Source organism: Labrus mixtus, chromosome 17, assembly GCF_963584025.1.
Source record: "Labrus mixtus chromosome 17, fLabMix1.1, whole genome shotgun sequence".
Taxonomy (NCBI): Eukaryota; Metazoa; Chordata; class Actinopteri; order Labriformes; family Labridae; genus Labrus; species Labrus mixtus.
In genome coordinates this window covers 5,847,969-5,875,324 of record NC_083628.1, presented here as the reverse complement: position 1 = coordinate 5,875,324, position 27,356 = coordinate 5,847,969, and the positions used below count along the sequence as shown (strand labels likewise).

Here is a 27,356-nt window from a genome sequence, read left to right as displayed (position 1 = left end):
TGCTTGCTGAATTTTATAATCGTGCATATTTTATTTTGGGGGAAGGAAAATGACATGGATTAGAAAAAGTTTTATACAGTGCATAACTTTCCAACAGTTCCGTAATGTGGCTTGGCTTATTCAGTATCATCACAAATGTTTGATCTTGAGCTGAATTTAAATTGAAGTTCTGTGGGTTTGCATGAATTTGGCTCACTCAAAATGCATTTGTAATGATCCTCCCACCGAGGTCTCTGTGAGGTGGAATAGGAGAGAGCTTGTGCAGAAAGATTACCAAAGGCAGGGGATGAGCCCAAGCTGTGTGTGCGTGTGTGTGTGTGTGTGTGTGTGTGTGTGTGTGTGTGTGTGTGTGTGTGTGTGTGTGTGTGTGTGTGTGTGTGTGTGTGTGTGTGTGTGTGTGTGTGTGTGTGTGTGTTTGTGAAGCAGAAATATTAAGTTTGACCCTGAGAGGTTGGTGGGAGAAGTGAAAGGCCTGTGTATATGTTGTCAATTAGACCAGAGACATTTTTTACAGCATGAAATGATAGAAACTTTCTGTGTGGCTGATGCTTACATTTGTAACAGAAATATCCCATTTCTGCAAAGAGGGCTTGTTTGTATGTATGTACAGTATATTTATAAACATAAGTTCTGTGTTAAAAAAGTCTCAGAAGCGCTTTTTAAACATGCTTTTTTGAAAGGTTTATTATTAAGCTTGTTATGCCTTTATATTAGTGAAAGGACGCTGGATAGAGTCAGAATCAGGGACAGAGAGAGTGGGGAATGACGTGCGGAAAAAGGTCGCCCGCTTCGAGGACTGCAGGCGCTGTACACGGGGGCGCGCGCCCTAACCACTCGGCCACCGGCGCCCAAAGCATGTTTGTTTTCTTCAGTTTCTTTGTTCTGATTGGTTCAAAAATATGAAAAAAGTGGAGTTAGCGGTGGGTCCTGAGGCTAGACCAGTTAAGAACCACTGATGTAGAGGGTTAAAAGCTCTGAAGTATTAACAGGGGCTAAGCGATGTCATACTTTATTTGTCATTTTAAAGTGCCTTAATATAAATGGAAACTATAAACTCAACTGAGGTAATAAATCAACTGAGAAACACGTTGGCTTCCTTGTGAACCATGGAGTCTCCCCCTGCTGGACATTAGAAGAATGCAGGTTTAGACCACTTCTACTTGAGATGAGGGAATCCCAGGGTAACTCAGAATATGATAAATGTGATATGTTGTCAATGATAATGCTATCATAACACAATGAGTCTTCTATTATTGGTTTATTGCAAGACAATCACATCATGATACATCACGATATCTGATTACCTGTTTAGGAACATTTTGTACTCTTCAGTTAAAGTGCAATGCTTCTATTCACTGCAGTTTGGTTTCGGTTTCCTGTTTCATCATGCTTCATGACTAAACTTCCGTTCACCTCGGCCTGACATTTACCTTTTTTTTTTTTTTTTTACTTCCTCTTCTCGTATGCGGTCTTCAGTCTGAGAACATCCACGGTTGTAGACATTTCTAGCGAGGAAGTCTCCTTCCTGCCCTTCTGTCTGAGGTCAGAGGACATGACAGACTGTACGCTCTGCTCGGGCGGAGTTCAGTATGTCGTCCATCTTTTGGACGAGTCATGACAGGACTATAATCACTTCATCTGATAACGTGACCTTATCAAAGATATAAATGTCATCCAGTCTGATCCTTGAACAACGGCTTGGTTACACCAACATTTAGAATGGCAGAGATATTTCAAAACCTAATTCAATAGCTGCTAATGGAATGGTTATGATAATCAGATTTGCTTGTGGCTGTGAGGTAAATCTCAATAACACTAAGCTAAACCCGTTAGCTTTATAGACAGTGCATTAATTGTCTGAACTGATTTGACTAAAGATTCTTTCCCTCTGTCTTTGTGTTTTCTAGATGTTGGAGCCTAAAGTGGATGCCTCTTCATGTGAGCTGGGCGGAGTAGCGGGAGACCGAGGGGGCGTGTGCCTCCACCTGCCTCCCCGAAGCTCCGAGGGTGAGGAGAGCAGCCTGTACCCCTCCAGTCCCTCAGAGCCCCCGACCATCGGCAGTCCTCACCCGTCAGAGCCTCTCACCCCACTGGATGACATCTACATGCCGCTCGGGGGTCTGTCGGGGTCCGAGGAGCGACATAAGGTGCCTCCCACACCGCCTCCTTCCACCGAGGGGGAGGATTGCAAGAGCATGGAGGGGAACGAGATGGAGATCTGGAGAGAGATGAAGGATTTGGAGAGCAGGAGAGAGGAAGATGAGGAGGAGGATGGAACATGCAGGAAGAGTCCAGGAAGTGAGGGGGAAGAGAAAGAAGAAGGAGAAGAGGAGGATGGAGAGAGGAATGAGGAGGAGGTGAACATAAACCTGGTGGTGTCAAACACGGATGAAGACAACGCCTCCGAGCCACCTGACACCAACGCTCCACCTTCCTCCTCCTCCTCCTCGTTCGTCATCCCTGAGTTGCGGCTCGATCGCTCCTTCAGCGCCGATGCCCTCTCCTCGCCAAACACTGACGATGAAGATTACGATGAAGATGAAGACGAAGACGAGGAGTCCGAAGAGGAGGAGGAGGAGGAGGAGGAGGAGGAGGAAGACGACAGTGACGACGCCTACCTGCAGCGGAGCGACAGCAAGAGGCGCAGCATGGTGGAGGGAGCCACCTGTGAGAAACACGGAGGAGGCGGGCTCAGTGTGCAGAACTCCCTCCGCAGGCGCACTCACAGCGAGGGGAGCCTCCTGCAGGACCCCCGCACGCCATGTTTTACCTCTGACAACGCCATCAACTGCCTGGAGGCGGGGGGAGGACATCACAAGGGGGGGTGGACGCTCCCATCACCTAAAACCCTGAAGAAAGAGCTGACCAAGAACGGAGGCTCCATGCACCAGCTGTGTATGCTGTTCTCTGGGAGGAAGGTAAGCAGCTCCACACTGAAATCCTGATATCTACTGAGACATGCAGGACTAAAACTCATAAGAAATGAAGATTCCTATGATAACTTCTTCAGAGGAAGAGATTTTGAGAATCTGAAACACACACAATCATATGTGGTTTTAGTTTGCATCATTACTCAGATACTTCAGTTTCTCTCTCTCTCTCTCTCTCTCTCTCTTTCTCTCTCTCTCTCTCTTTCTTTCTCTCTCTCTTTCTCTCTCTCTGTCTCTCTCTCTTTCTTTCTCTCTCTCTCTCTTTCTCTCTCTCTCTCTCTCTTTCTTTCTCTCTCTCTCTCTCTTTCTCTCTTTCTCTCTCTCTCTCTTTCTCTCTCTCTCTCTCTCTCTTTCTTTCTCTCTCTCTCTTTCTCTCTTTCTCTCTCTCTCTCTCTCTCTCTCTCTTTCTTTCTCTCTCTCTCTCTTTCTCTCTCTCTCTCTTTCTCTCTCTCTCTTTCTTTCTCTCTTTCTCTCTCTTTCTCTCTCTCTCTTTCTCTCTCTCTCCCTCTTTCTTTCTCTCTCTCTCTCTCTCTCTCTCTCTCTCTCTTTCTCTCTCTCTCTCTTTCTTTCTCTCTCGCTCTCTTTCTCTCTCTCTCTCTTTCTTTCTCTCTCTCTCTCTTTCTCTCTCTCTCTCTCTCTCTCTCTCTCTCTCTTTCTCTCTCTCTCCCTCTTTCTTTCTCTCTCTCTCTCTCTTTCTCTCTCTCTCTCTCTCTCTCTCTCTATACTCATATCTGTGTGTCTCTGCTCACTGTTCCATCTCCGGCCTTTACATTATGTGATGTAACACCTCAGCCTGAAGTTTCAGTCCACTGGTTTCTGTAGAAAGGGTGACATCCAGTGGTAAAAAAGACAAAGTACACAATAATCCTGTGTTTGTAAGGTTGGCATTATCTGAAATGTCAGGTTTATTACACACCATATTTTCTATACTGCTTTTAACATCCAGGGTCGTAAGGGCCAATCTCAGATGTCATTGGGAGAGAGGCGGGGTACACCATGGACTGACACTCACATTCACACCTACGGGCAATTAAGAGTCACCAATTTACCTAACGAGCATGTCTTTGGACTGTGGGAGGAGGCTGGAGTGCCCTGATAGAACCCCCACATGCACAGGGGAGAACATGCAAACTCCACACTGAGAGGCTCCTATCCGACGGGGATACAAATTAGGAACCTCCTCGCTGTGAGGTAACAGCGTTAACCACTACATCCCCATGAAGCCCCTTACACATCACTCCCAAAAACAGAAATCCTAAACAGATTAAAAGTAAACCTCTCTGCTAAATAATACAACTCTAGTAGTGTAAACTCAATGTAGTCTTTAAGATGGATTTAAGTCCCCGGGCATTATATAAAGATTTATGATTTAATATTTACATTTTTTTTTAAATATCAGAGAACAAGAAAAAGCACTCAGCCGCATTTGCATTTATAAAAACCTCCGGCTGCAGTCAAACATATGCTGTCTTTAACTATGTTAACCCTACACTGGATGATTTACTTAAAGAAAATGTTGACCTCACACTCTCATATTTACAGATGACGTAAAAAAGAAAAAGAAAAGAGACAGCAACATGCTTCACTTTAAAAAAGAAACACCACATAAACAAAACACCAGCAAGGAACAGCTAGTAAACCAGTCTGCTTTATTAAAAACTACATATTTGTTTTACTTCCTTTGCAAAACACAAAAAAATATTTATAAGAAAGCAACTGGAGGAAGTCACACACAAGATATTATACCTAAATGTATCAAATTGAGGTAGACAATGTGTTTTGTTTTAGTTGAACTGTTATGTTCACACATTAGCATCCATAGCAGAGAGAAGAATAATTTTACCTCTGAATTGAAGTATGACTTTAATAACTTCTTATTTAAAATGTTCATCCCCCCACCCACCTTCAGATACATGTTTTGTATTTTGTGACAAAAGCTTGTCCAGGTTTGCAAACTTCACATGTGTGAAGTATATTTCTAATTCATTTTATTCAACCAAAAACTATTGACGTCGAAACTGAATTCAGCAGTAGTTGCGCTCCATGTCCAGCAGAGGGAGGCATTCATCACAGCCTGTTAAATTCTGCAGTCTCACGTCAATGTGCATCGCATCTCTTCTCACTGACTGAACTCTGGCCAAAGTTGAGCAATGAACAATAACTGAGAAGAATCCCACGGTGGTTTGATTTCTTTTGAACTGTGGTGAAACTTCTTTAGAAGTGTTACACCTTCACTGGAATACAGGGAGGTCATGATTTCTCATTGATTTCCCCTAAAACTAGATCTGAGGTAAAACCGGCACAACTTCACACCTAAGTCATCTGTATACATTTCCCAGTGATTCTGGAAACAGCAACACACACAGAGCAGATAAATGGAGGGGAAAACAGAACAGAGAGAACATGACAGTGATATCACCGCTGCACAGACATCATGTTGACTTAATGATACACAAATCTCAAAGTGATGAAGTGCTCACTCGGCCTTTGTTGAATATCAGAAGCACTGCTCCACTTTATCTGTCCCTCCTTCCACCACTCTGTCAGCACACTAGGTAGCCTTAAATGGCAGTGTGTGTGTGAGCGGTGCAGGGGAGGAATGCAGCAGACAGGGCTGCAGCCTATTGCTCTTGGCAGATTCAGGGGTAATTTTACTACCTATTGGCGTCATGGACACAGTCCCTTTAGAGCTGGTGTTTCCATTATTTAAAATGATCTTTCTTCATACATCATGTGACAGTATGTGTGTCCAACCTGTGACCCAAAGAACTATATGGTATACTTTGAAATTGGTGACTTTAATTCGTGAGAATGAATTCACATACGACGTTTGATTCATTCTTCAAAGTTGTAAAAGCTAATGTGGCCTTATTTCTGTGGTTACACTGATTCTATATGAAGAAGTCTTGATAAAATCAGAACTTACATTTCACAATATTTCCTGTAAGGAAGTACTTCAAAGAAAAAATCTCAGACTTTGGAGAGTGGAGGCATTATTTCAAAAAAGTGTTAACATTTATAAGCTTGTTTGTTTAACTATTTACTTTAAATAAGATTGAATAACTTTTGTTGATCCCACAATGGGGAAGCTTTCAGTGTCAGTAGTTGAAATAGTCTTCTTTCTCTTTATTAGTTGAAATGATCAAATGATAATGATTGATTTATAAAGGGACCATGTACCATGTAGTCATTTTGATGCATTGTACCACAGTTAGCTTTGAAAGATAATTTGCAACCCATAGCAGGTCACTATTAGAAAATATCAAAATCTGCCTGTTTTCTTCAGCGATGCTGACAGGCTGATGCTGTTGTAGACTGAGAGCTCAAATACTCGACCCGCACCTAGCAGGACTGCAAACTCCCCATTGCAAAAACAGATGGTACGAGAAAGAGCGATACAGCTACACAGAAACTGCAAGTTGAAGATTTTGCAGAATGCAATGTAAATCATCTCAAAGGAAGATTTCCCTCAGAGAGACCCCCAAAAACAGAAACAGCTTTCATACTGGAGTGATTGTACTGTACCACTTTTTCCACAGGGGGGGGTGCCAGAATCAACACAAACCAAAAGTTCCTCACAGGAGCTTTAATTATTCATGTTTGACATGTTAACACTTGTGATGCATAAGTCATCCTGACACTTATCACATTGTACGGATACATTAGCACTCACTTGTGGTCTCTTATAGGGTTTGGCTGAAAACAATCAAGCCCGTTCAAAGAGCTAAACAGCACTGTATATGTGGTGTTCCTTTCTTTTTTGTCCTACATATTTGAAATGAAAGTGTGTGACAGAGGAGCAGACATATTGTTATTCCACTGATGTTGCATAATGGGAAGCCTCTCTCTCTCTCTCCCGTCCCTGTCTTTTTCTGCCTGTCACCTCCCTTTTCTTTGCCAGCCCGTGTTTACTCGCCCCTTTAACAAACTCACACCCCTGCTCCTGTCTTTCTTTCCACTCTGCACCTCCCCTCTCTCTGATGAGGTGCTCTATCACAGATGCAAGGTGTGAAGGAGACAGGCAGGGAGCAGGCTGACAGGGAAAATGTCACTTTGTTTGACAGGGACACTTAACTTGACTACTGCTTAATGGAAACTTTGCTATTCCTGTCACTTGCTCGGGAAAAAGTTGTGTCTGAATCTGTTAAATCAAATGTCATGTGTCTGTTTTTTAAACCATGTGATCGTTAACCAAAAGAACAGTTTAATTAAATTTTAAAAAGGAATACATTCAACTCATTCAGCAGTAGAATTTCATTGTCTTAAATGTCTTACCTGTGTATCCATTGAACATAATGGCATTTGTTATGCAGTATACGTAAGTATTTAGAAGTTTTGACACATGTACTTAATTTGCTGTTTCAATGCACAAATTAAGAGACACAGGAGAAGATAATTGATCCAGCACTAAATGTATAGCTTTCATAGAAAAGGCAAATCCAATAAAGACTTTCATTTTTTTCGTTTTATTGACACAATTACCAGTGCTTACAACTGACTCAGTCTGTTAAGGGTGAGGCAGTCTTATATGTCAAATTATAGAATATTTACAACCCCTCTAGATGAAAAAACTGCCAAACGGCTGTTAATGCTTTTGCAAACGCTCTTCCAAATGACACGCAGACCATCACTGGTTGAGATAATATAAGCTGCTAGAGCAATGGCTGAACTATGAAGGTCAACAAAGAGGAAAGAAGCAAACTCAGTGTTAAAAATGAAGCTGACGCTTAAGTGTAAAAAGGTGCAGTTCCTCGGGTGTCCACTAGAGGCGTGTTCCAAAAGCCCACGATGCCCCTTAACGCCCCTGTTAAAATGCCCATTTTAACAGTAGATTATTTAAACATGTTTGCAGCCTGAAAAAAAAAATCTAAATTTGTATCAATAAATCATTTCTTTATTTATACTCACAGTAGGTTTTTTTTTTTTTTTTTTTTTACAACTTATTAGTTTTTATTCTATTAGTCCAAGGTTATTCCTACACCAGTAAACCATTCTAGGTACCATTAAAACTTCTAGGTAGTCAAGCCACAAAATTGTTTTTTTTTTCTTTTTTCATGTCAAGTAGTTGTACATTTTTATACCACTGATCGGTTTCAGTTTGTATCCTCATTGGTGCTTCAGACACAAATAAATTGCTACTTTCCATCACAAAGCAACAGAAATATAAATATATATATAAATATCCTTACACTGCAAGACCTAACCGCTGCATGTTCTTTCCAATAACACCATCAAATTAAACTCTCATCTCGCTGTCCAATCCATCAAATCCCCCCACTTTAATTTCCACCCAGCACATTATCCATCTTGTTGTTTCAGTTTGTGAATGTGTTGCACCCCAGACGTTGTTACAACAGTCTGGTTGTAATGCTTGTAGGGCTAAAACAGGCCAAACATTTTGTTTACGGGATACAAGTGTTTGTTTGAAATCTGGATAAATATCAGCTGTCTTTGCGGATGTCGGGGTGAAACACGTTTTATGTGTTTAATGATGTTTGCGTCGTGGCTTGCATTCCTGTGTTGAGTCAAGGACACACACGAGTGCAAAGCACAACATGAAATTAGGTTATCATGCATTCGTACTTGGAAGCAGGTGGGCTCATGGTTGCTGCAGCCTGTATACACACACACACACACACTCTGACACATGCATACACACTCTGACACATAGAGTTGTTATGTTGGACAGGGCACCTACAGAATGATTCAGAAAGGTTGTTAGCAGACGTGTATACTCTGGTTCCACAGAACTGACTTTTGAAGGGAGTCCATGAGAGTTTTGTACAGATTGTGAGGAACAAAATGAAATAGAACTGTTAAGCAGCCAAAAAGAACACTTGCTTCCCTTGCTTTATCACATTTTTCTTAATTACATCACTCCCTTTTCATGATAAAATCTAGATGTAAAACACTACAAGCAATGGTTAATTTAAAACATTGTACATCTAATGGGAACAGAGGAAGATCAAATCATGTTTTACTTTTACTGCACTCAAAATTCATCACTAAAGGAGGCAATTTCCATGTAATATTTGCACCCTGCACACATAATCAGCCCATCTTTCATATCTTTTTAATACAAGCCTGTAGGCTTCTGTAAGACTTAATTGAAGTTGTAATTTACATTAAATATAGCTGCTTTAGGTTGGTCAAGAAAAGAGTGAAAAGGGTGGACTGAAATTATTCAGTATCCTGGCAAATTGAAGCAACCGTGTTAAATGCTTCCAGATGCTGTATATATGGGCCAAAATAGCAGTCTAAATACGAAATTCTAATGTTAGACCCATCAGTACCTTAGACTGTATACAACATGGCTATTGTCTCAGGGAAGTCATCCGCGGGTTTCTAAAGAGGTGTTTTGAAGCCCAACTGTGGCGGTCGCCATGTTGGAAATGCCAACTCAACCGGGCTTTCAAACAATCAAGAGACAGGTGGAATATCGGTACAATGCACCCTCCCTTTGGTTTAAGCCATGCCCCTTATCAGCCACTTAGCCACATAATCAAAAAGGATGTTTTTTGGAGAAAAAAATTACATACTGCACATTTTTCACCAACAAAGATATAAGCCATTCAGAGCCTTTATTGCACCAGACTTTAAAACGTGTTGTGTTTATGTCTGCTGTTAAAAAAAGGACATTTCAATATGAGACCTAATGGTGTTTCCCCTGCTTTTAAAGCCAGTTTCAATGGGACACTTGAGGCTGCTGCACTACTGCATCGGCTTCATTTTACGACACTAGAGGTTGCCTCTTGGGCAGTAGGCCTTCACAGAGATTCATGTAATCTAAGTGAATCACCCTTGTCCTTGGGGCTATTTACAAAAACCTAAAGACAAATTCACAAATATTAAAGAATTAGAAATTTGATGGACCTCTTTTTTCCATTGGAGAGACAGAATGACAAAAAAGTTGCATACAACATCAAAAAAGTGAGACTGTGAGGCAATAGCTTAGCATTTCAAATAGCCAGTTGTAACTGTAATGGTTAGTAATAGTTGCTGCTCACATGTCTATTCAAAAATATTTAGATTTGTTCCAAATGTTGAGGTAAGTGCACAAAAATGTGTTTAGAACAACATGTGTATTGTGTCTTCTGAGTACAGCGTCTCTTCCATTTCCTGGACCTCCACTTAATGTCCACTGCACTGAGATAAGCAGGATAAACAGTAACAGGAACCTAAACATGCTATTTAAGGCCCACGCAGTACAATATTTGTAAACTTCTTGTACTTTCCACTCTTCGGCAAGCACCTCAGCTTCATTGCTAGACTCTTAGTGGTTTTCCAAGACAAATCTATTGGTGCCGTTGACCTCTCACCTCACAGCAGGCCCTAATGTCCATGGTACTTGTTGTTGTCCAGAGTCAGCTTAAAGGTCACTATGCGAGAGGCAGAGTACTTGTTGATATCCAGACTGTATTGCGTTCCCTGACATGGGTCAGGGCGTGTGACAAGAGCTAATAATAGTGTGTTTTTTTACTAAATGGAGTGCTTTGGATTTTCTTGGAAACAGTTTAAAAATACAGGGTACTACTTAGAAGAAATCTCTGCTTTAACATGCTTTTGTCTTTGTAAGTAAAGATAGGGTTCACAGGTGATTTGACTCAGGCAGCATACGCGTCAGAATCATTAAGTCATCAGTGACACACTGATTAAACTGTATCGTAGGTAAACAAGAGGGTTTCCCTTTGTTTGTCCGTGGAGTAGGTGGCCTTGTAGGGACAAAAGGTCTCCAAGGGTTCATGAAGCCATGCTGGATCTGTCCAGGGTAATGCCAAATGAGTAACAAGTAAATATTTACTGCAGCAGACTGTACGAGCTTTACGGACAGTCAACATAGTGTTCGGTCAACCAAGTGTATGATGACAAGTTAATGAGGGAACTGAATGTCACGTTTTATAGCTTGTTCCACTTTTTATAGCTTCCAATAGAAGTTCCAAATCTGATCTTGCAAGAGCCAACACATGTTATGCAAAGCGAAGGATGTGAGAGAACCCAGAAGAGAAGTTACACAAAAGACAAAACAGAGAAAGTGTGTTTTTCATTTCCAACTTTTCTTTTAACTGTGTACATGTACACGTAAGTGATTTCCTGGCAAGTTTTCACAGACATAACACAGATACATTACCCAACCAAATGCTCCTCTAGCATTATCTTTCCATTATTACGCCTAACTCTCTCCATTCTTTTCATTTGCAACCTTCGCCTGAATAGTTTTGACAGATTCCAAGAATTTATGATACACTAAATTAAAGGTTCAAACACACACACACACAAACACACATAAGTTTACATAAGTGCTGTGTGATAAATCAAAGAAACTGCCCCGTCGCTAACGTTCACACGCCTTAGTGTGGCTAGGCGTATCCAGCTTTCACATGTAGCACAGCCCATAAGCAGTTTATTAAAGTGTAATTAATATGTCTAAAGATATAAAACCCCATTGGTAAGCAGACCATGTCGACTGAATTATAAACAGTTGCCAGCAGGTTTTGCTAATGCTGTTTAAATATACTGTACTTATATGGCACTTTTCTAGTCTTCTGACCCCTCGAAGCATTTTTGCACACTCCATTCACACACTGATCACAGAGGATGCTATGTAGAGTGCCTGTTAGTATTAACTTATCCCATTCATATACAATCACACACTGCTCGCTATGCCACTTGGGAGCAATTTGGGGTTCAGTGTCGTGCCCAAGGACATTTCGACATGTGGACTGCAGGAGCTTGGAAGCAAACAGCCAATCTTCTGATTGAGAGATGATTGACCCTACCCATCAATCAATCAATCAACCAACCAACCAACCAACCAACCAACCAACCAATCAACCAACCAACCAACCAACAAATCAACCAATCAATCAATCAATCAATCAATCAACCAACCAATCTTTATTTAAATAGTGCCAATTCATAACAAATGCTATCACAAGACACTTTAAAAAAAGAGCAGGTCTATACCTTACCCTATATTATATATTATTTACAGAGACCCAACATGAATCCACTATGAGCAAAGCACTTAGAAACATTAATCAAAGTTCCAGGGGTAAGGAAAAGCTTCCTTTAAACAGGAAGAACACTCGAGCAGACTCATGTTGAACAGTCATCTGCCACAACTGTGTTTGGTTTAAAAAGTGGGAAAGAGAGGGGTTTCACTGACCTGCTGCCGCCCATTTAGCCAATGTTAGCATCGAATGTTTTGAAAATGTTGAAAGATACTGAGACTTAGACTTAGAAAACTTTATTTACCCCAGAGGGCAATTTGGTTCCACGGTCAACCCAGACCATATAAGACGAAAAGCCGGGTAGACTGCTTTGGGTCGCACACTCTGAAGCATCCCCATGTAGCCTTCTTTAACACTTTAAATCTATTAGATACTTTAAATAAACAAACATTGCAAACTAAATGCAGATTTAATTTGTGGTTTGACTCATGTAAAGATGTGTAGGTAATGATTTTTGGCTGGAGTTATAAACAAAGACTGGGACAGATCAGCTCAGCCTGAACCTGAAGCAGAATCCAAACGACCTTCTACACACGGTCCAGACCTACAACAGGGATTTATTTTTTCTAACTTAATCTATCAAAACTACTTGATTAATTACACAATAACACCATCCAAGCAACTCTCATTGGAATTTTGCTCTTATGTTTCTGGTTTTGGAACGGCAAAAATCCTCTAAGTAGTTCTCCATGCATAATGTTTCAACACGTTGTAAAATCCAAAACTTGGCAGGTCGGGTTGTGTATTTATTTGTTGCTAGGAGAAGTCTTATTATTGGATATTTGCTTTCCATTAGAGGAGTTTAACAGCAGTCAGTTGCACATTTGTTTACTAAATATATACACATCTTCTCTGCCAGACAGAGACAAGTACAAAAGATTTTCTGGCCCCATAAAATGCAACAATTCTAACAAGAAAGAGGAAAGCCACTGCCAGTTGAGCAACTGTGATAACAAATTACAGAAAAAGTCTTGAGGGAGGAGCTATCACTTACTCTCAGGCCGGATAGAAACATGTTGTTTTGACTTTTACTTTCAAATAAAGTCATTTCTTCACATCTGCTTAGTACAATATCTATCTTTGCCATAAAGCAAAGATAGATATTGGACTCTTTTTTTACTCACTATTTTTTTTACTTACTCAGCAGAGATAAATCTTAAAATATTAATTATTTTGATAATTAATCTTTTTGATTGATTATTTCTGTCATTTTTTAAATTATACATAGTGGGATACAGACTCATAGAGGAGGTATTAAAAATGGATTCTAAAGGGATTCATCTGTCTGAGAGAACTAATATTAATAAACGGCTCTAAAAGGCTTCATTCCAAAAATCAGAGTCGTGAACCTTTTTGCTATTTTTCCTCTGAAATGAAACCTTATCTTATCAATCTTAGTAACACCGTACGACCTTGTGAGTTCTAAGCTTCCCACGCTCATCCACCTTTTCCAATGAAACTCCCACATGGCTTAAAACACACCCGGCGTATCTGTACACTTCATCCTGTAATACCTCACTCCCTCTCACACTTCTTCTACTACTACTACAACTGAAACAGGGATTTATAACCTTTCCCAAATCCCCCACCGCAAAGGCTAAGCTAGCATTCCTCTTGTATATTTGTTAGGTGGCTGTTTGTGATTACTGTGGGGGTTTAATTAGCTACCTGGATTGTTAATGCTGTGAACTGCTTGTTGTGAAGGATCGTGGGAACATTCTGTTTACAGTTATTAACTCCAGAACTCCTGATTTTTTTATATACTTTATTAATTACTTTATTAAAACCAGAAATTCTGTTTTTACACTGTTACTGAGACATGCTTCTCACACACATAGGCCTGAATCACACACACACACACACACACATGCTCAATCAGGACTTGTGGACATGCATTAGTGGAGAGATGTCAGAGTAGGGCTGCTACACAGGGAGCGCACCAGAGGGTTTGGGGGTCCGGGGGCTTGCTCAAGGGTACCTCTGCAGTATTCAGGAAGTGCCCTGGCACCTCTCTACCAGACCAACTTCCATATTATGGTCTACATTGGGACCCCCCCAACCCAAGTCCATATGGACTGAGCTACTGCCGCCCCAAGAAGAGAACTAACAAGTCAAATAATTCATGTCAGAGCTTTTATGTGAAAAAAGGAAAGAGGTACAAGAAGGGTCACTGTGCCTCATGAGTCATTTATATTACAGCTGTTTTTGTACCATTACAAGTCCTATTATTGGCCTCTCGTATTCCCTAAAATGCTGTATCATTAGGCAATGCAGGGGGGGCTGACAGGCTGCATAGGGTCAGGGTAACCATATTCGGCTGTTTGTGTTTACAAATGGACCCTACCTGGACAAAGTCTGGACATTTTTAGGGGGGTCTTTTTTTTGTGTGAAAGGGGTTTAATATAAGTTGAGGAAGATTTTTAAGCCATGAACATCATACAGTAGAATCCAGTCTGACAAAGACTGGGACTAACGAGGGAGGGCATTGTTTCCATTGGCATTGGCTGGTCTGACTGAGCAAGTAAATATGATGACAAGCTACATGACTAATACAATGAAGCAAAACCACATCACATGCAACTGAAGAACAACTTCAGGGAATATGCAACAGTTACTATCAGCAGTGTGCTTTTCATTTATTCATCATCATTTAAGACGTGATGGTTTGATGTCATGGCACTTAGTAACCGGACCCAGTTTCAGCACGCCTACGCTTTCTGCCCACTTCAGTGCCCTACATTATACTCAGTCATGAAGTAGCAGGACGTAAGATGCTGTCACTGCTACAACAAAGCCTTCTCCTGACGTTACCTAATCCGAGAGAGGATCCAGAAGGCCTCTTGTTCCATAGCTGTGTCCTGTGTGTTTGAACAGAGGTGTTTACAGCGCTCGTTGCCATAGCAGTATTTTGGCTGAATCTGGAATGAGTTACATAAACGCATCAAATAAATGGTTTCACTTATGGGTAATCACATGCGCTAATGCTATAAAACTTGAACCCTTTGTATAGGTGTTAAAATGTTTAAAGATAAAGAGAAAAGATGGCACACTCCATTAAAACAGAACAGTGTTTTAAAAGTGTTTCAAATGTTATTATGATCTAAGTATCTGAGTCCCAACCCTAACCGATCGTTATCCTTATGTACAACCAAAGCCGTTTAATAATGATGAACATATTGTTTTATTTTCTATAACCGTGACCCAGTCCTCTGGGAGTTATATCACTGCCACAGGTGCAAACACAGTGAGATATTATGAGTGCACAGACTCCTGACCTGCATTCTCAACATATCACTTGCTCCCGGATCGTTATTATCTGACACCGCTCTCAAAGCTTTATGTAAGGTTAACACAGATGAATCAATGTTTTGCTTTCTTTTGTTGTTTTTCACACCATAACATTATGTCAGCCAATTATACAGGATCTAAATCAGTTATTCAGGTGTTACAAAAAAAAAAAAACCCTTCAAATTTCCAATTGTTAAATGTACATTTCTCATGCAAGATGTCCTGTATGATGAGTCAAAACCAAGCGGCAACCACCGGTCTTGAAAAGAGTGCAAAATCCTGCAGTTCATCGAGTGTCCACTTGAGGCCGGCTCCTACACATGACAGGCAGTTTTTACAGCATAACATGTTTACAGCCTGGTACAAAAAAACTAAATAGGTTTGATTAGTTATTGTCATAATGGGCACACACTGTACAGTACTGTACATTTTTTTAAATACGGCTCCGTTTGTTACATACTTCACTCTCACAACTCTCATACATAGTTAGGTGTGTAGCTGACATGATTGACAGGTGGGCGGGATGTCGTTAGGGTGACTGAAAGTTACACTGAGACAGGATTTCCAGCATGGCAACTGCTGCAGATGAGCCTCCGGAGCCCCCAGCAGTAACACGCCCCTGCCCAGGCCACCTGCGCCACCTCCTCCTGTCACTGTGCCACCTCCTCATGTCACTGTGCCACCTCCTCATGTCACTGCGCCACCTCCTCGTGTCACTGTGCCACCTCCTCATGTCACTGCGCCACCTCCTCGTGTCACTGCGCCACCTCCTCGTGTCACTGTGCCACCTCCTCATGTCACTGCGCCACCTCCTCGTGTCACTGCGCCACCTCCTCGTGTCACTGCGCCACCTCCTCGTGTCACTGTGCCACCTCCTCATGTCACTGCGCCACCTCCTCGTGTCACTGTGCCACCTCCTCATGTCACTGCGCCACCTCCTCATGTCACTGCGCCACCTCCTCATGTCACTGCGCCACCTCCTCGTGTCACTGTGCCACCTCCTGATGTCACTGCGCCACCTCCTCGTGTCACTGTGCCACCTCCTCGTGTCACTGCGCCACCTCCTCATGTCACTGCGCCACCTCCTCATGTCACTGCGCCACCTCCTCATGTCACTGTGCCACCTCCTCATGTCACTGCGCCACCTCCTCATGTCACTGCGCCACCTCCTCATGTCACTGCGCCACCTCCTGATGTCACTGCGCCACCTCCTGATGTCACTGCGCCACCTCCTCGTGTCACTGTGCCACCTCCTGATGTCACTGCGCCACCTCCTCGTGTCACTGTGCCACCTCCTGATGTCACTGTGCCACCTCCTCGTGTCACTGCGCCACCTCCTCATGTCACTGTGCCACCTCCTGATGTCACTGCGCCACCTCCTCGTGTCACTGTGCCACCTCCTGATGTCACTGCGCCACCTCCTCATGTCACTGTGCCACCTCCTGATGTCACTGTGCCACCTCCTCATGTCACTGTGCCACCTCCTCATGTCACTGTGCCACCTCCTGATGTCACTGTGCCACCTCCTCGTGTCACTGCGCCACCTCCTCATGTCACTGCGCCACCTCCTCGTGTCACTGTGCCACCTCCTCGTGTCACTGCGCCACCTCCTCGTGTCACTGTGCCACCTCCTGATGTCACTGTGCCACCTCCTCATGTCACTGTGCCACCTCCTCATGTCACTGCGCCACCTCCTGATGTCACTGTGCCACCTCCTCGTGTCACTGCGCCACCTCCTCATGTCACTGCGCCACCTCCTGATGTCACTGTGCCACCTCCTCGTGTCACTGCGCTACCTCCTCGTGTCACTGCGCCACCTCCTCGTGTCACTGTGCCACCTCCTGATGTCACTGCGCCACCTCCTCGTGTCACTGCGCCACCTCCTCGTGTCACTGTGCCACCTCCTGATGTCACTGCGCCACCTCCTCGTGTCACTGCGCCACCTCCTCGTGTCACTGTGCCACCTCCTGATGTCACTGCGCCACCTCCTCGTGTCACTGCGCCACCTCCTCGTGTCACTGTGCCACCTCCTGATGTCACTGTGCCACCTCCTCGTGTCACTGTGCCACCTCCTCATGTCACTGTGCCACCTCCTCATGTCACTGCGCCACCTCCTCATGTCACTGCGCCCCACAGTTTGAGACTCACTGATCTACAGGGACAGGTGTAATGAGTTTTAAAGTGTTTACAAAGCGATCTGCACAAATCTCTCAAATCTCTCAAATTAGGTGTTTTCAACTGGAATCAGTCAGATTAATGAGAAAGTGATAATATGACTGTGTTACCTGTTAAAAAAATACAAACCAAGGCCAGTCATGTGCTGCTGTAAGAGATTTAAAACTATCTTTAAATATGAACAACACATTTAATAATCTTGTATCTTATTGAGAGGTTAATACTCATTTTAATTGGAACATTGATGAATGTTTTTTAAATTTATCACGAGATTCAGTTTGAGCAGAGACACCTGAAATCATCAGTTCCACCTTCAGACACTCTTCACGACCACAGCAGAAAGCCTTTTACAGTCATGTGTGTACCATACACAACTTTCTGTCCCGCGTCTCGGCTCGTTCAGGAACATACAGTGCGATAACAAGAACGTTGTGTGCTTTATCTGCATGCCAGCTATGTGAATCCACAACAGCGCGTTACCTTGGCTTCATCTGAATGCAAGTGTGTAGCAGCACTTGCAGACACAAATCACAAACACACTCCACAGGAGGCAGGAGTCAGGGTTTACAATGCTGGTGGGATGATGGGAGGACACACGCTGTTATAGGTCAAGAGAACAGAGAGTCCTGGAGGTAGAGAGAGTGAGGTTCACTGCTTGATGTAGAATAAGGAACTTAAAAAAAAAAAAAAAGTTGAATAACCTTTTTCTGGAAATGTTGCGGTCACTTTAAAGTTTCATACAAACAACTCCTGGTCTTATTTTGTAATTACTTATTGTCAGGCGTTCATTTGAATCCCTCAGAAATGATAGACAACAAACTAATAACAGAATTTCACTCTTTTGTTTATATTATATGAAAAAAAAAAAATCTTACGTTTCGTTTCTATTGATTTTCAAAATAAAACAAAAACTGTGCAGAAAATTATTTTTCACACTCACCCATGTGACAAAAAACACACAAAAAGATAACAAACCAGACACCCACAAGAGACAACAGCAGCTGATGCCTGATGATTTGTTCTGAATAATAAGTAGATTCAGTGAAAAATTACAGACAACCAAAAAAGAGAGTGGGCAGCTCATAATTTGCTGTGGTTAGCTCACATTTTAAATATGGATCAGTTACCCATCAAAAGCATTCAAGTTTAAATTATAACGACAACAAATAAACCTCAACCGGATGCATTACATTTAATAACTAAGTCAATGAAGCTTGCATCTTCGACTCGGGCTTCACTCAACAAACACAGTCAACAGGTACTTGAATTGAATCTGTCACTCCACAAATAGAGTCCAAACATAAAGTCAGACGTTCCATAACTGCTGCATGTTGTTAACTTCCACTGAGAGCTGGAGTGCGACCTTTACACGAGCGATTGTGTGACCGACATCTTTCCCCGGGCTGCCCCCGTCGGAATCTCATTCGCAGCATTCCTCCCTTCACTCTTAACTGCCAAACATCTCATCCTGACATGCTGCTTTTCCTAGAAACCACTGTTCACGTATGTGGAAGCCTGCCCTTCATTTTCGGTCGATAACCGAATTCCTGTAGCTAATAATTGGTGCCGGGCAGCACCTGCACAACACCTCTTTAACTAGATACATCTATTCTCCCTCTCAGGGTGGTAACCACATACAGGTCAGGGCTGCGGGGCTGTTGGAGGCCCTGATTGGGAGAGGAATGTGTAGAGGCATCGGCAACAGCCCTCAAGCCCCACGCTGCAACATCAAGACAGTGTGATAATGTGATGGACGTCACTCACATAAATGTTTAAAAGCACTACGGCAATTAAGCATGAGAAATGCATTTTCAGTGGTACTTTGCCCTTTCTGCACACAAACGTGACTCTACCCTTTAAAAAACGTGAATACCAAGGATACGTATTGTAAGTGATATAACCTTGTGCAGCTGATTAATAATAAATGAAATGGTGGGGGGGGGGGGGGGGGGGGGGGTCTGGATTAAGATGGTTAAAGATGGTATTGAAACGATTTATCTAGCATTCTCTGTTGCTCCTGGATTGCAAGTGACAAATTCATCATCTTTGCATGTTGTCATTGAGCTCCTTGAAACAAAAACAAAAAAAAAATACATTCATGGTTTGTCCTGTTGTGTCTGCAGCCAGTTGGCCCATTAGTCCACACATAACACACCAGGCTCTGGAAAGAGCTGTGAGGCTGCCGCAGCCATTAAAACACGAAGCTGAAAGGTCATCCGCCGGTCAGTCATATGTCCATAACGTTTTAATAGACAGCACCGGTTACTGGACGGAGTCACCTGACAGCTTTCCAGAGAAGTGACGCCGTACGAGAATTGTTCATTAACATCCTGTGACACGGGAAGTACTAATGCAGGAAGTAACAACCTCCTGAACAATGCTGAATTACAGGAGGCAGAGGAGAGACGGATCAGATACACACACACATCATACACTCGCTCACACACACACACACACACACACACACACACAATTGTGCGGACAATGCCCCCTATTGTATCCACTTTCATTATTTAGTTGGAGTAGGAATGAGTCAGTATCCTGTCTGTGGGTCACTGGGTTTATTTTCAGATATTACTGTAAATTTTGGCTCTGCTATTCTACTGTATGTGTGTGTTTTGAGTGTGTGTGTGTGTGTGTGTGTGTGTGTGTGTGTGTGTGTGTGTGTCTGTGTGTGTGTGTGTCTTTGTGTCTTTGAGCATGTAGGTGAAGGAGTGTGTGTGTGTGTGTGTGTGTGCGCGCGCGTGTGTGTTGGCAGCTGACATCCACTTACACAAGTTCACATCCTCTCACTGAAACACAAATACAAAATGAATACTCCCTCCGCTGCAATCTCAGGTTTGTTTCCCCCCCAAAAGTTTCCTTTGAATTGTTGAAGAGGAAGCTGGAGAACTCTCCCCCTGTGAGAAAAAAAAAGGGAAACAAAGAAAAAAAAAAACATATTCTAAACAGTTTTGTAATAATAGACAATTGTTTTTATTTGAAGTACATTTTTAAAGAGACAGTAACACTTTTATTTAATGAGAACAAAGTGTAAGAATAAACCATCTCTCAGCCCAGCCTGTTAACCCATCCTTTACCACTAAACATCAGCTTCATATATAGACATTAATATTGCTTAATATTTATTGAAACTCGCCCTCCGTTTTCAATTTGGTATCTTTCTCCCATCTTCTTCGTTTTCACAGAAGTTTGCCCTTTTAGTCAATCTTCTCTCCACATATCTTGTTATATTTTCTGGCTCTCATAAAGGCTTCTTTGTTCATCCAATACCCCTTACAGAGAGACCCCTATCTTCTGTTTTTCCTCTTCTTTTTTCTTATTTTCTTTCAGCTCTCTCTGGCCAATATCTCCAAGGAAGTGTTGACACTTACCAAGGCTGAGACATGTCCAAGAATATCATGAAACAAGCAGACAGTGTCCAGTTATTTACTTGGTTTACTAATACCTCTTATTAAAATGGGACATTTCAACATAGAAACAGCAAGCAGGATTGTATTATTACAGGGTTATGAAAATGAGGCTTGAGTTTGACCAGATAGATGAACCAGAAATAGAGATTTGAGATTTATATTTTAAGCTGTTGTTTTTTGAGTTTGGGGATCAAATTTCACAGAGACACATTTCACCTTGGTCGTCATAAAAACTGTATTCTTAAAACAGCTTCTACTTGAAATTACAGTTTCTTATCCTTATCTTGATTTATGAATTATATATTTTACCTTCTCGTGGTAATTACAGATGCAGTCAAAAAACTGACTGGCTACTTTGAGTATAAATAAACTAATATTTATGCAAACATGTTATTATTCATAGTATCAGGCACTAGATCAAGAACCCAATAGTTTAAAATAGGAGATGCCATTGTCTCTGATATTGTTCCATTCTCTTGATTCATCAGGTCTTCATGTGGAAATCTGAAAATGTAGCCTCAAAATAATGGATTGTTTTTCCATAACCAATAAGTTTTAACATTTCTTTACTGTATAGAGGCACTATAGTACATGCAGAGCAGTGGACGTACCTCAAATCATCGCTGTGTAGCTGTATGTCCTTGATATATATTCCATGAAACTTAAGTGTAAATTGAAGAAGAAGTGGTTGCTGCACAGCCCTTATCAAAGTAATAATAACATGTAATCGTCCACTGGTCTGCTGAAAACCAAAAAGGGGACACTCCAATCATTTTGGCCCACTCAAACTGATTTTATCCACTAAGCAGTGTTTTAAACCCGGGGCCTCTAACCGATCCGCTTGAATCTTTTACTTGTTATGTAAAACAATCTGCTGCATTGGATTCTGCAGCCTAATAAGTTGTTTATTCGTTCCTTACACTCTTAACAGAAAACAGCGAGCGTTAAATGGCTGCGATTCACATCCCGTCCCGTGACAAACAAATGGACTTTATGTCCATCCTGTTTCCATTCATTGACACATTATTAAAGACAGAGGAGGTTTGTGTTGAACAGAAGGCAAATATTTTAAATTAGGAAGAAAAAAAAAACTGAAGCTAATGATATTTATAACATTATTTAAAACGTTTCATCGATGCAGACGTAGACAAGCCTTACAACTTCATAACTGATTTAATGTTTCATAGCTCTCATTGACAATCACATTCAGGAGCAACCATGTTTTCTGTTTTTTCAGATTTTTCAATTTCAGATGTTTCCATTGAATTAAAGCAGTACAGTCTGGTTTGGTAAGTCACATGGAGACAATTAAGGGAATAGTTTCCTCTTCTATTTGTGCTCATTATGGTTCCACATCCTGATCATGACATGTGACTTTGGTTAAGTCTTAAGTAGATGTTTTTTTCCTGGCTTTGATAGTGGAAAGTGAAAATACATACAAAGAGAAAAGCCTTCACCAACACGTTTTTTTCCTCACAAATATTAGCTTTAAAATGGTGTCATGAATAGTAGATTTAAAATACTTTTATGACAATCTAATCCAATGCATCTGTTTATTTCAATTCAAACAATTATTGTTTGTATATCACTGCAAAAGGAAGGTGGAAAGCGTGAATTGGTCTTTTTTATGAAAATCTGCTTTCTAACAGGCCACTTCTACTTTTTACTTTTACTGATTGAAGTGAGATACTTTTTGAAAAGTGAATGCAACCTTCCATTCAGCACAATGTTGAGATTGAGATAAGCAGGGTTTAATGTTAAGAACTCTTAGGGCTTAATAGACAGTTGTTTTTCAAAAGCTGTGAAGTACTTAGTGTTAAAATGTGTTTCTTTCAACTCTAACCAGCCTCACAGCTTATGCAAATTAAGGTGAGGAGCAAGGTCAGGGTGCCAGGTATAATGATGCTTCCTGCGTCAGCCTTTAAGTGGTATGACTCATACTTAAATACAACACAAAAAGTGGAGACACACAATGTCAGGAAACTAGCATCTAACACATAGCACTGATCCAAGGCTGCACCAAATGAGTGGGAGATTGTCTGGGGCCCCTGTAACGCTGTGCAGGCGCCAACATGTCAATTTATTTTAACATAAAAGAAGAAACAATGAAACCAAAAGGAAGCAAGCAGCCTCAGGGAGGTCCGATGAAGAATAGCAGCAGGAGTTTCACTGGTGAGAAGACGTTTAAATACACAAAGAGCGAGATTCATTACTTCACCTCTTTTTCGGCTGTTGGATGATTTTGGAGTTTTGGGTCGACTGGGTCAAGAATGTCTCGGAGCTGCGTTCAGAATATTGTTCCTAGCATGTGTTTGTTGGTGCAGAGCAAAAGTGAAGTATGTACAGTTTGTTGAGACAAAGACGGATAGTTTTGCCTTGTTATTAGAGGATAGCAGACCATTTGTGTCTCGAACTTCTTTCCCACACACACATGAATACAAACATTCTCCATACTTTCTTCCCTTCGGCTAAACAGACATGTTCCCGTGGTAATGTGCGTGTGTGCCTATGAATGTTTTCCTAATCTCACTTTAGCCAGAAACGTGATTTCCTCCACACGTGCACATTTAGAAACACTATAGACTGAAGAAGAGGTTACAAAAACACACATGCAGCACATTTAAACCTTTATCTATCTGGACCGCCATCCAACAACACTGAAGAGTAAGTCAACATCTGCATCACATGCCTCAGGGGAATGTATTGTAGTGTGGTCTTTGGCAGAATCTGTGTTTTCTTACTGTATTCAGTGAGCAGTATATACACATATGCATGCACACACACACACACACACACACACACTCCTGAACACACACCAGGGTTATTTTTAGACGAGAGTCAGACTTTATACGCTCAACTGACCATTGCCAGGCAGTCTGGGAGTGTGTGCGTGTGTCTGTGTGTGTCTATGTGTACACAACTCGTGTGTGTGGGGGGCCGGTTAGGGGTCTAGCTTTCAATATAAAGAGTGGAAACCTGAGAATAAACCCATTGGGCTGTATTACTTATTCATAGCGATGACAAAGCGACACAATGTTAACTCCAATATAAAACACACAAATGAAATACATATTCAGCCTGATTCATTTAATGCAATTTGACCAAGAAGTTCTTATGAAATTAACTTATCCAATTAGCCAGATGTGTATGCTAGTTGTACCTTAAGTCACACATATTTGACTGTGTATCGATGTGGATCTCATCCAGCTGGAACATAGCAGTGTAGTGTGAATGAGCATTCAGTCCGTGCATGCAGGCAGTGAGCCGAGCAAAGGCTGACCCAGCAGACAGACAATCCCCCCTCTGATCTCCACTGACCACGCAGCATAATTTGCTCTACCGATACCCCTGAATAATCCTGCCCTGGGAGGCTACAACAGTGAGGAATGTCTCTGAGAGGGCAAAGTTTAGGTGTTCTTCAGGTTGTTTGGAGCGGTTTCAGGAGGGAAAGCGTAGCTGATGGCTCTGTTGGCACTGTGACCTTCTTGTTTGGCTGTTACCGCTGAGATTAATGATTAGATTTTGATGTCTTTTGTGACCCTAAATGACTTAAAAACCTGTGTTTGTAGCTTTTTCAAAGGGTGACTAGATAACTTCTAGACCTAGATATGTTATTATTGCATTATGTATCATCTTGGTTTTAGATTAGACATGATTAGATTGAAAATAAGTCTTTTTTTTAAGTCATACAAATAGACCTTAAAGCACAACAGGTCTTTGTTCCCATCAAACAGCAGCTCTAAAAATAGTTTGTTCCTGCTCTTAACTTGTCCTTATTTTTAGACATCTACATAACAGACACTCACTCACCTTTCACAGTCAACTGTGACTTAAGCCAGAAAGCGCTGGGTGCATCAGTGTACACTTCCTATAAACTTAATCTCAGTTGGAGGGAGAAAGAAAGAAATGGAAGAAGGCGGAGAGGTTAGCAGATGGATCTATTCACAGTTTATTCTTATGATCAGAGAACAAGACAGTTTAATGATAATTGCTCAAATAGGAGGAACTTGTACATCTTTCATCCTTATAGGTCAAGGAGCGCTTTCACACCGTACTGACCCACATCAGCAATAATCAAGGTCCAATTTAAGACCATGAGATGAGCGGCTTTTGTGCTCCTTGCAAAAAAAAGCTTTCAAATTTGAGAAAAGAACGAGGACTACTAACCTTTTTTTTTTTTTTTTTTAGTACAGGTTCAAAACAAGCACTCCCTGCAATACTGAGGAGACAACCATAGCATAAGAACTTAGACCAAAACTTCTTTGAGGATTTAGTTGGTAAAATCTGCAAGGTACGATTAACGCTAATGGAATTGTGCCCTTTATAAATCTCCCAGTTCTTAGAGGTTATGTAAAGATGCTGTTAAATTAGGTTGGAATTTGTTGAAGGGATATCTTCTAAATGTGGTGGGTTTTTTTTATTTAGTTGGTAGAATGGGTTGCCCCATGTACGGAGCAAGAGGCCAATATAAGGCTAATTCAGAAGTGGAAAAACCTGCAGTACCTCGAGTGTCCACTGGAGGCTGGCTGCAAAAGCCCCAGAAGTCACATACACACCCATTCAAAAAACAACACTGAAATAAACATGTTTACAGCCTGTTCTGGGGAGTGTTACATTTTTTTTTATAACTAATCTTTTTTGATTATGTAAAAGCTAAAAGGTATTCATACTAAATTCCGTGGGTGATGTTACTGACAGCTTTGAGACAGCATTTCCAATATGGCATTCACCATTGATGGGCTTTAAAATTCTGCTTCAAAAATCAATTGGCAACGTCACTGAGACGACGTCCATATTTATGTGCCGTCTTACGTACAGAGGCTACAGCCCTCAATGCACATTGATCCCTGGTTTGACTCCCAACCCGACCATATGGAGCAAGTCACCCCCCACTCTCTCCCCTAACATTTCCTGCCTCTCTCCAGTTTCACTATAAAATAAAAATAAAAACCTTCTGCCCCTGAAGGGTAGCAAAAACGTAGGACTGTATGGATCAGTTAGTTTGGGATCATTCCCAACTTGGAAACGCCAAAAGAATTAGTGCCAAACAGAACTGAAATGAACCACTTTGTAGAAATGTGGCTTAAAATGGACTGCGTCATACATCTAAACATGTGTCTCCTCCTGTATTTCTGTGGTCTTTGCATTTGTCAAGTCAATTAAATGGGTTCATGTGGGTGATGTACTGACAAGGTTAAACTGGAATGCAAAAGCAAAACAGGATATGACTTCTGACAGCTGCTATATGCTGCGAGGGGCAACAAGGTTGGCGAAAAAACATATGGGAAATGTTTTCTCGTGGGAGCTAGCATTATTGTTTCAAACAGCAATACTCTGACAAACCCTGTGTGCACATGTTTTCTCTTTATAAATTAACAATTGGAGGCATAAAGGCAAATAAATGCTTGAATTATTATAATAGTCTAGGTCTTTTTATTTTTGGCACTAACCATGGATTTGACCATTTCATCGACAGTTAATGTTAAAAAGAAAATGCTTCATATTTGGGGGAATTTGTAGTTTTCTCTATTTTCAGGAGAGAAAACAGTACAACACTCATTTCTGTCTTTTGTAGTAAGAGTAAGATACATCTGGCCTAGCTTAGCATGAAGACTGAAAACAAGGGTAAACCAATGGTATCAATGTTTTCATCCAGCTTCTAATGGGAAAACAAATGTCATGTTTCCAAGAACGTTACGCTGTTTGTTTTGTAGCATGAACTGTTACTGTTTAATATGTGTAGACTCCCTTCTCAAAGGGTAAAATATAATGACGCATTATGATTATTATGAAGACCACCCTCAACGAGGAAAGTTCAGACCTTACAGCCAATTTAAAAAAAACGACAGGGGATGAGTGGTTGGAATAGAGTGTCTCTTTAATCCAAATAGAACCTTGAGAAAAAGAAGGTCAGCCAGAACACGTCCTTAATTTTCCCAAAATGTCCTCCTTGTGAAGGTTGATAGAAAGCACACTCACCATGTGTTACCAGCTGTTACCCGGGTCCAGCTCTGATTCAAGTCCTGTTCCTGTAATACAATGGCTCATTATTTAGATCCTCACACACACACACACACACACATACAATGGGGCAGCTCCAGGCCATTAGATTAGTGCAGATTGACCTCTTCCCCACCCTGAGGCAACTTCCTTTTTTTCTGCCAACCAATCAGAATGGAGGGTTGGTAGAAAGTGTAATGTGAAACCGGGGGTCTTGGCTCCACACTTCGAACCTGGTGCACAGTTGGAGGCCGACAGAAAACAACTGCCTCGGTCTTTCACGCGCTCACAGAATCTCCTGACTTTGCTAAAGCGGGACATAAACAGTTTACAAACACCATCTGCTGCATACATACGCTCAGTTCTCTTCACTGACACAAACCTCTGGAAGCTTTGCCTTGTGGGATTTACACTGCCGACTGCTGCTATGGATTAACCTTTTTGGTAGCTGGCTGTGTGTGTTACGGACTGGACCCGTTTTCTAGTCTACCCTAACTGGACTCTCTGAGGATTTACTAGCTTTACCAGCTCTCTCGCTG

General features: G+C 41.6%; 1 protein-coding gene across 3 annotated transcripts in view; it reads left to right on the top strand.

Moving 5' to 3' along the window:
• The window catches only part of rgs3a (regulator of G protein signaling 3a), a 146,607-nt gene that overhangs the window by 100,623 nt on the left and 18,628 nt on the right, over positions 1-27,356 (top strand). For all 3 annotated transcript variants that reach the window (XM_061061278.1, XM_061061277.1, XM_061061276.1), the window contains one exon: positions 1,908-2,918. In XM_061061278.1, coding sequence (XP_060917261.1) covers positions 1,908-2,918 — 1,011 coding nt within the window. The remainder of the gene's footprint in view (positions 1-1,907; positions 2,919-27,356) is intronic.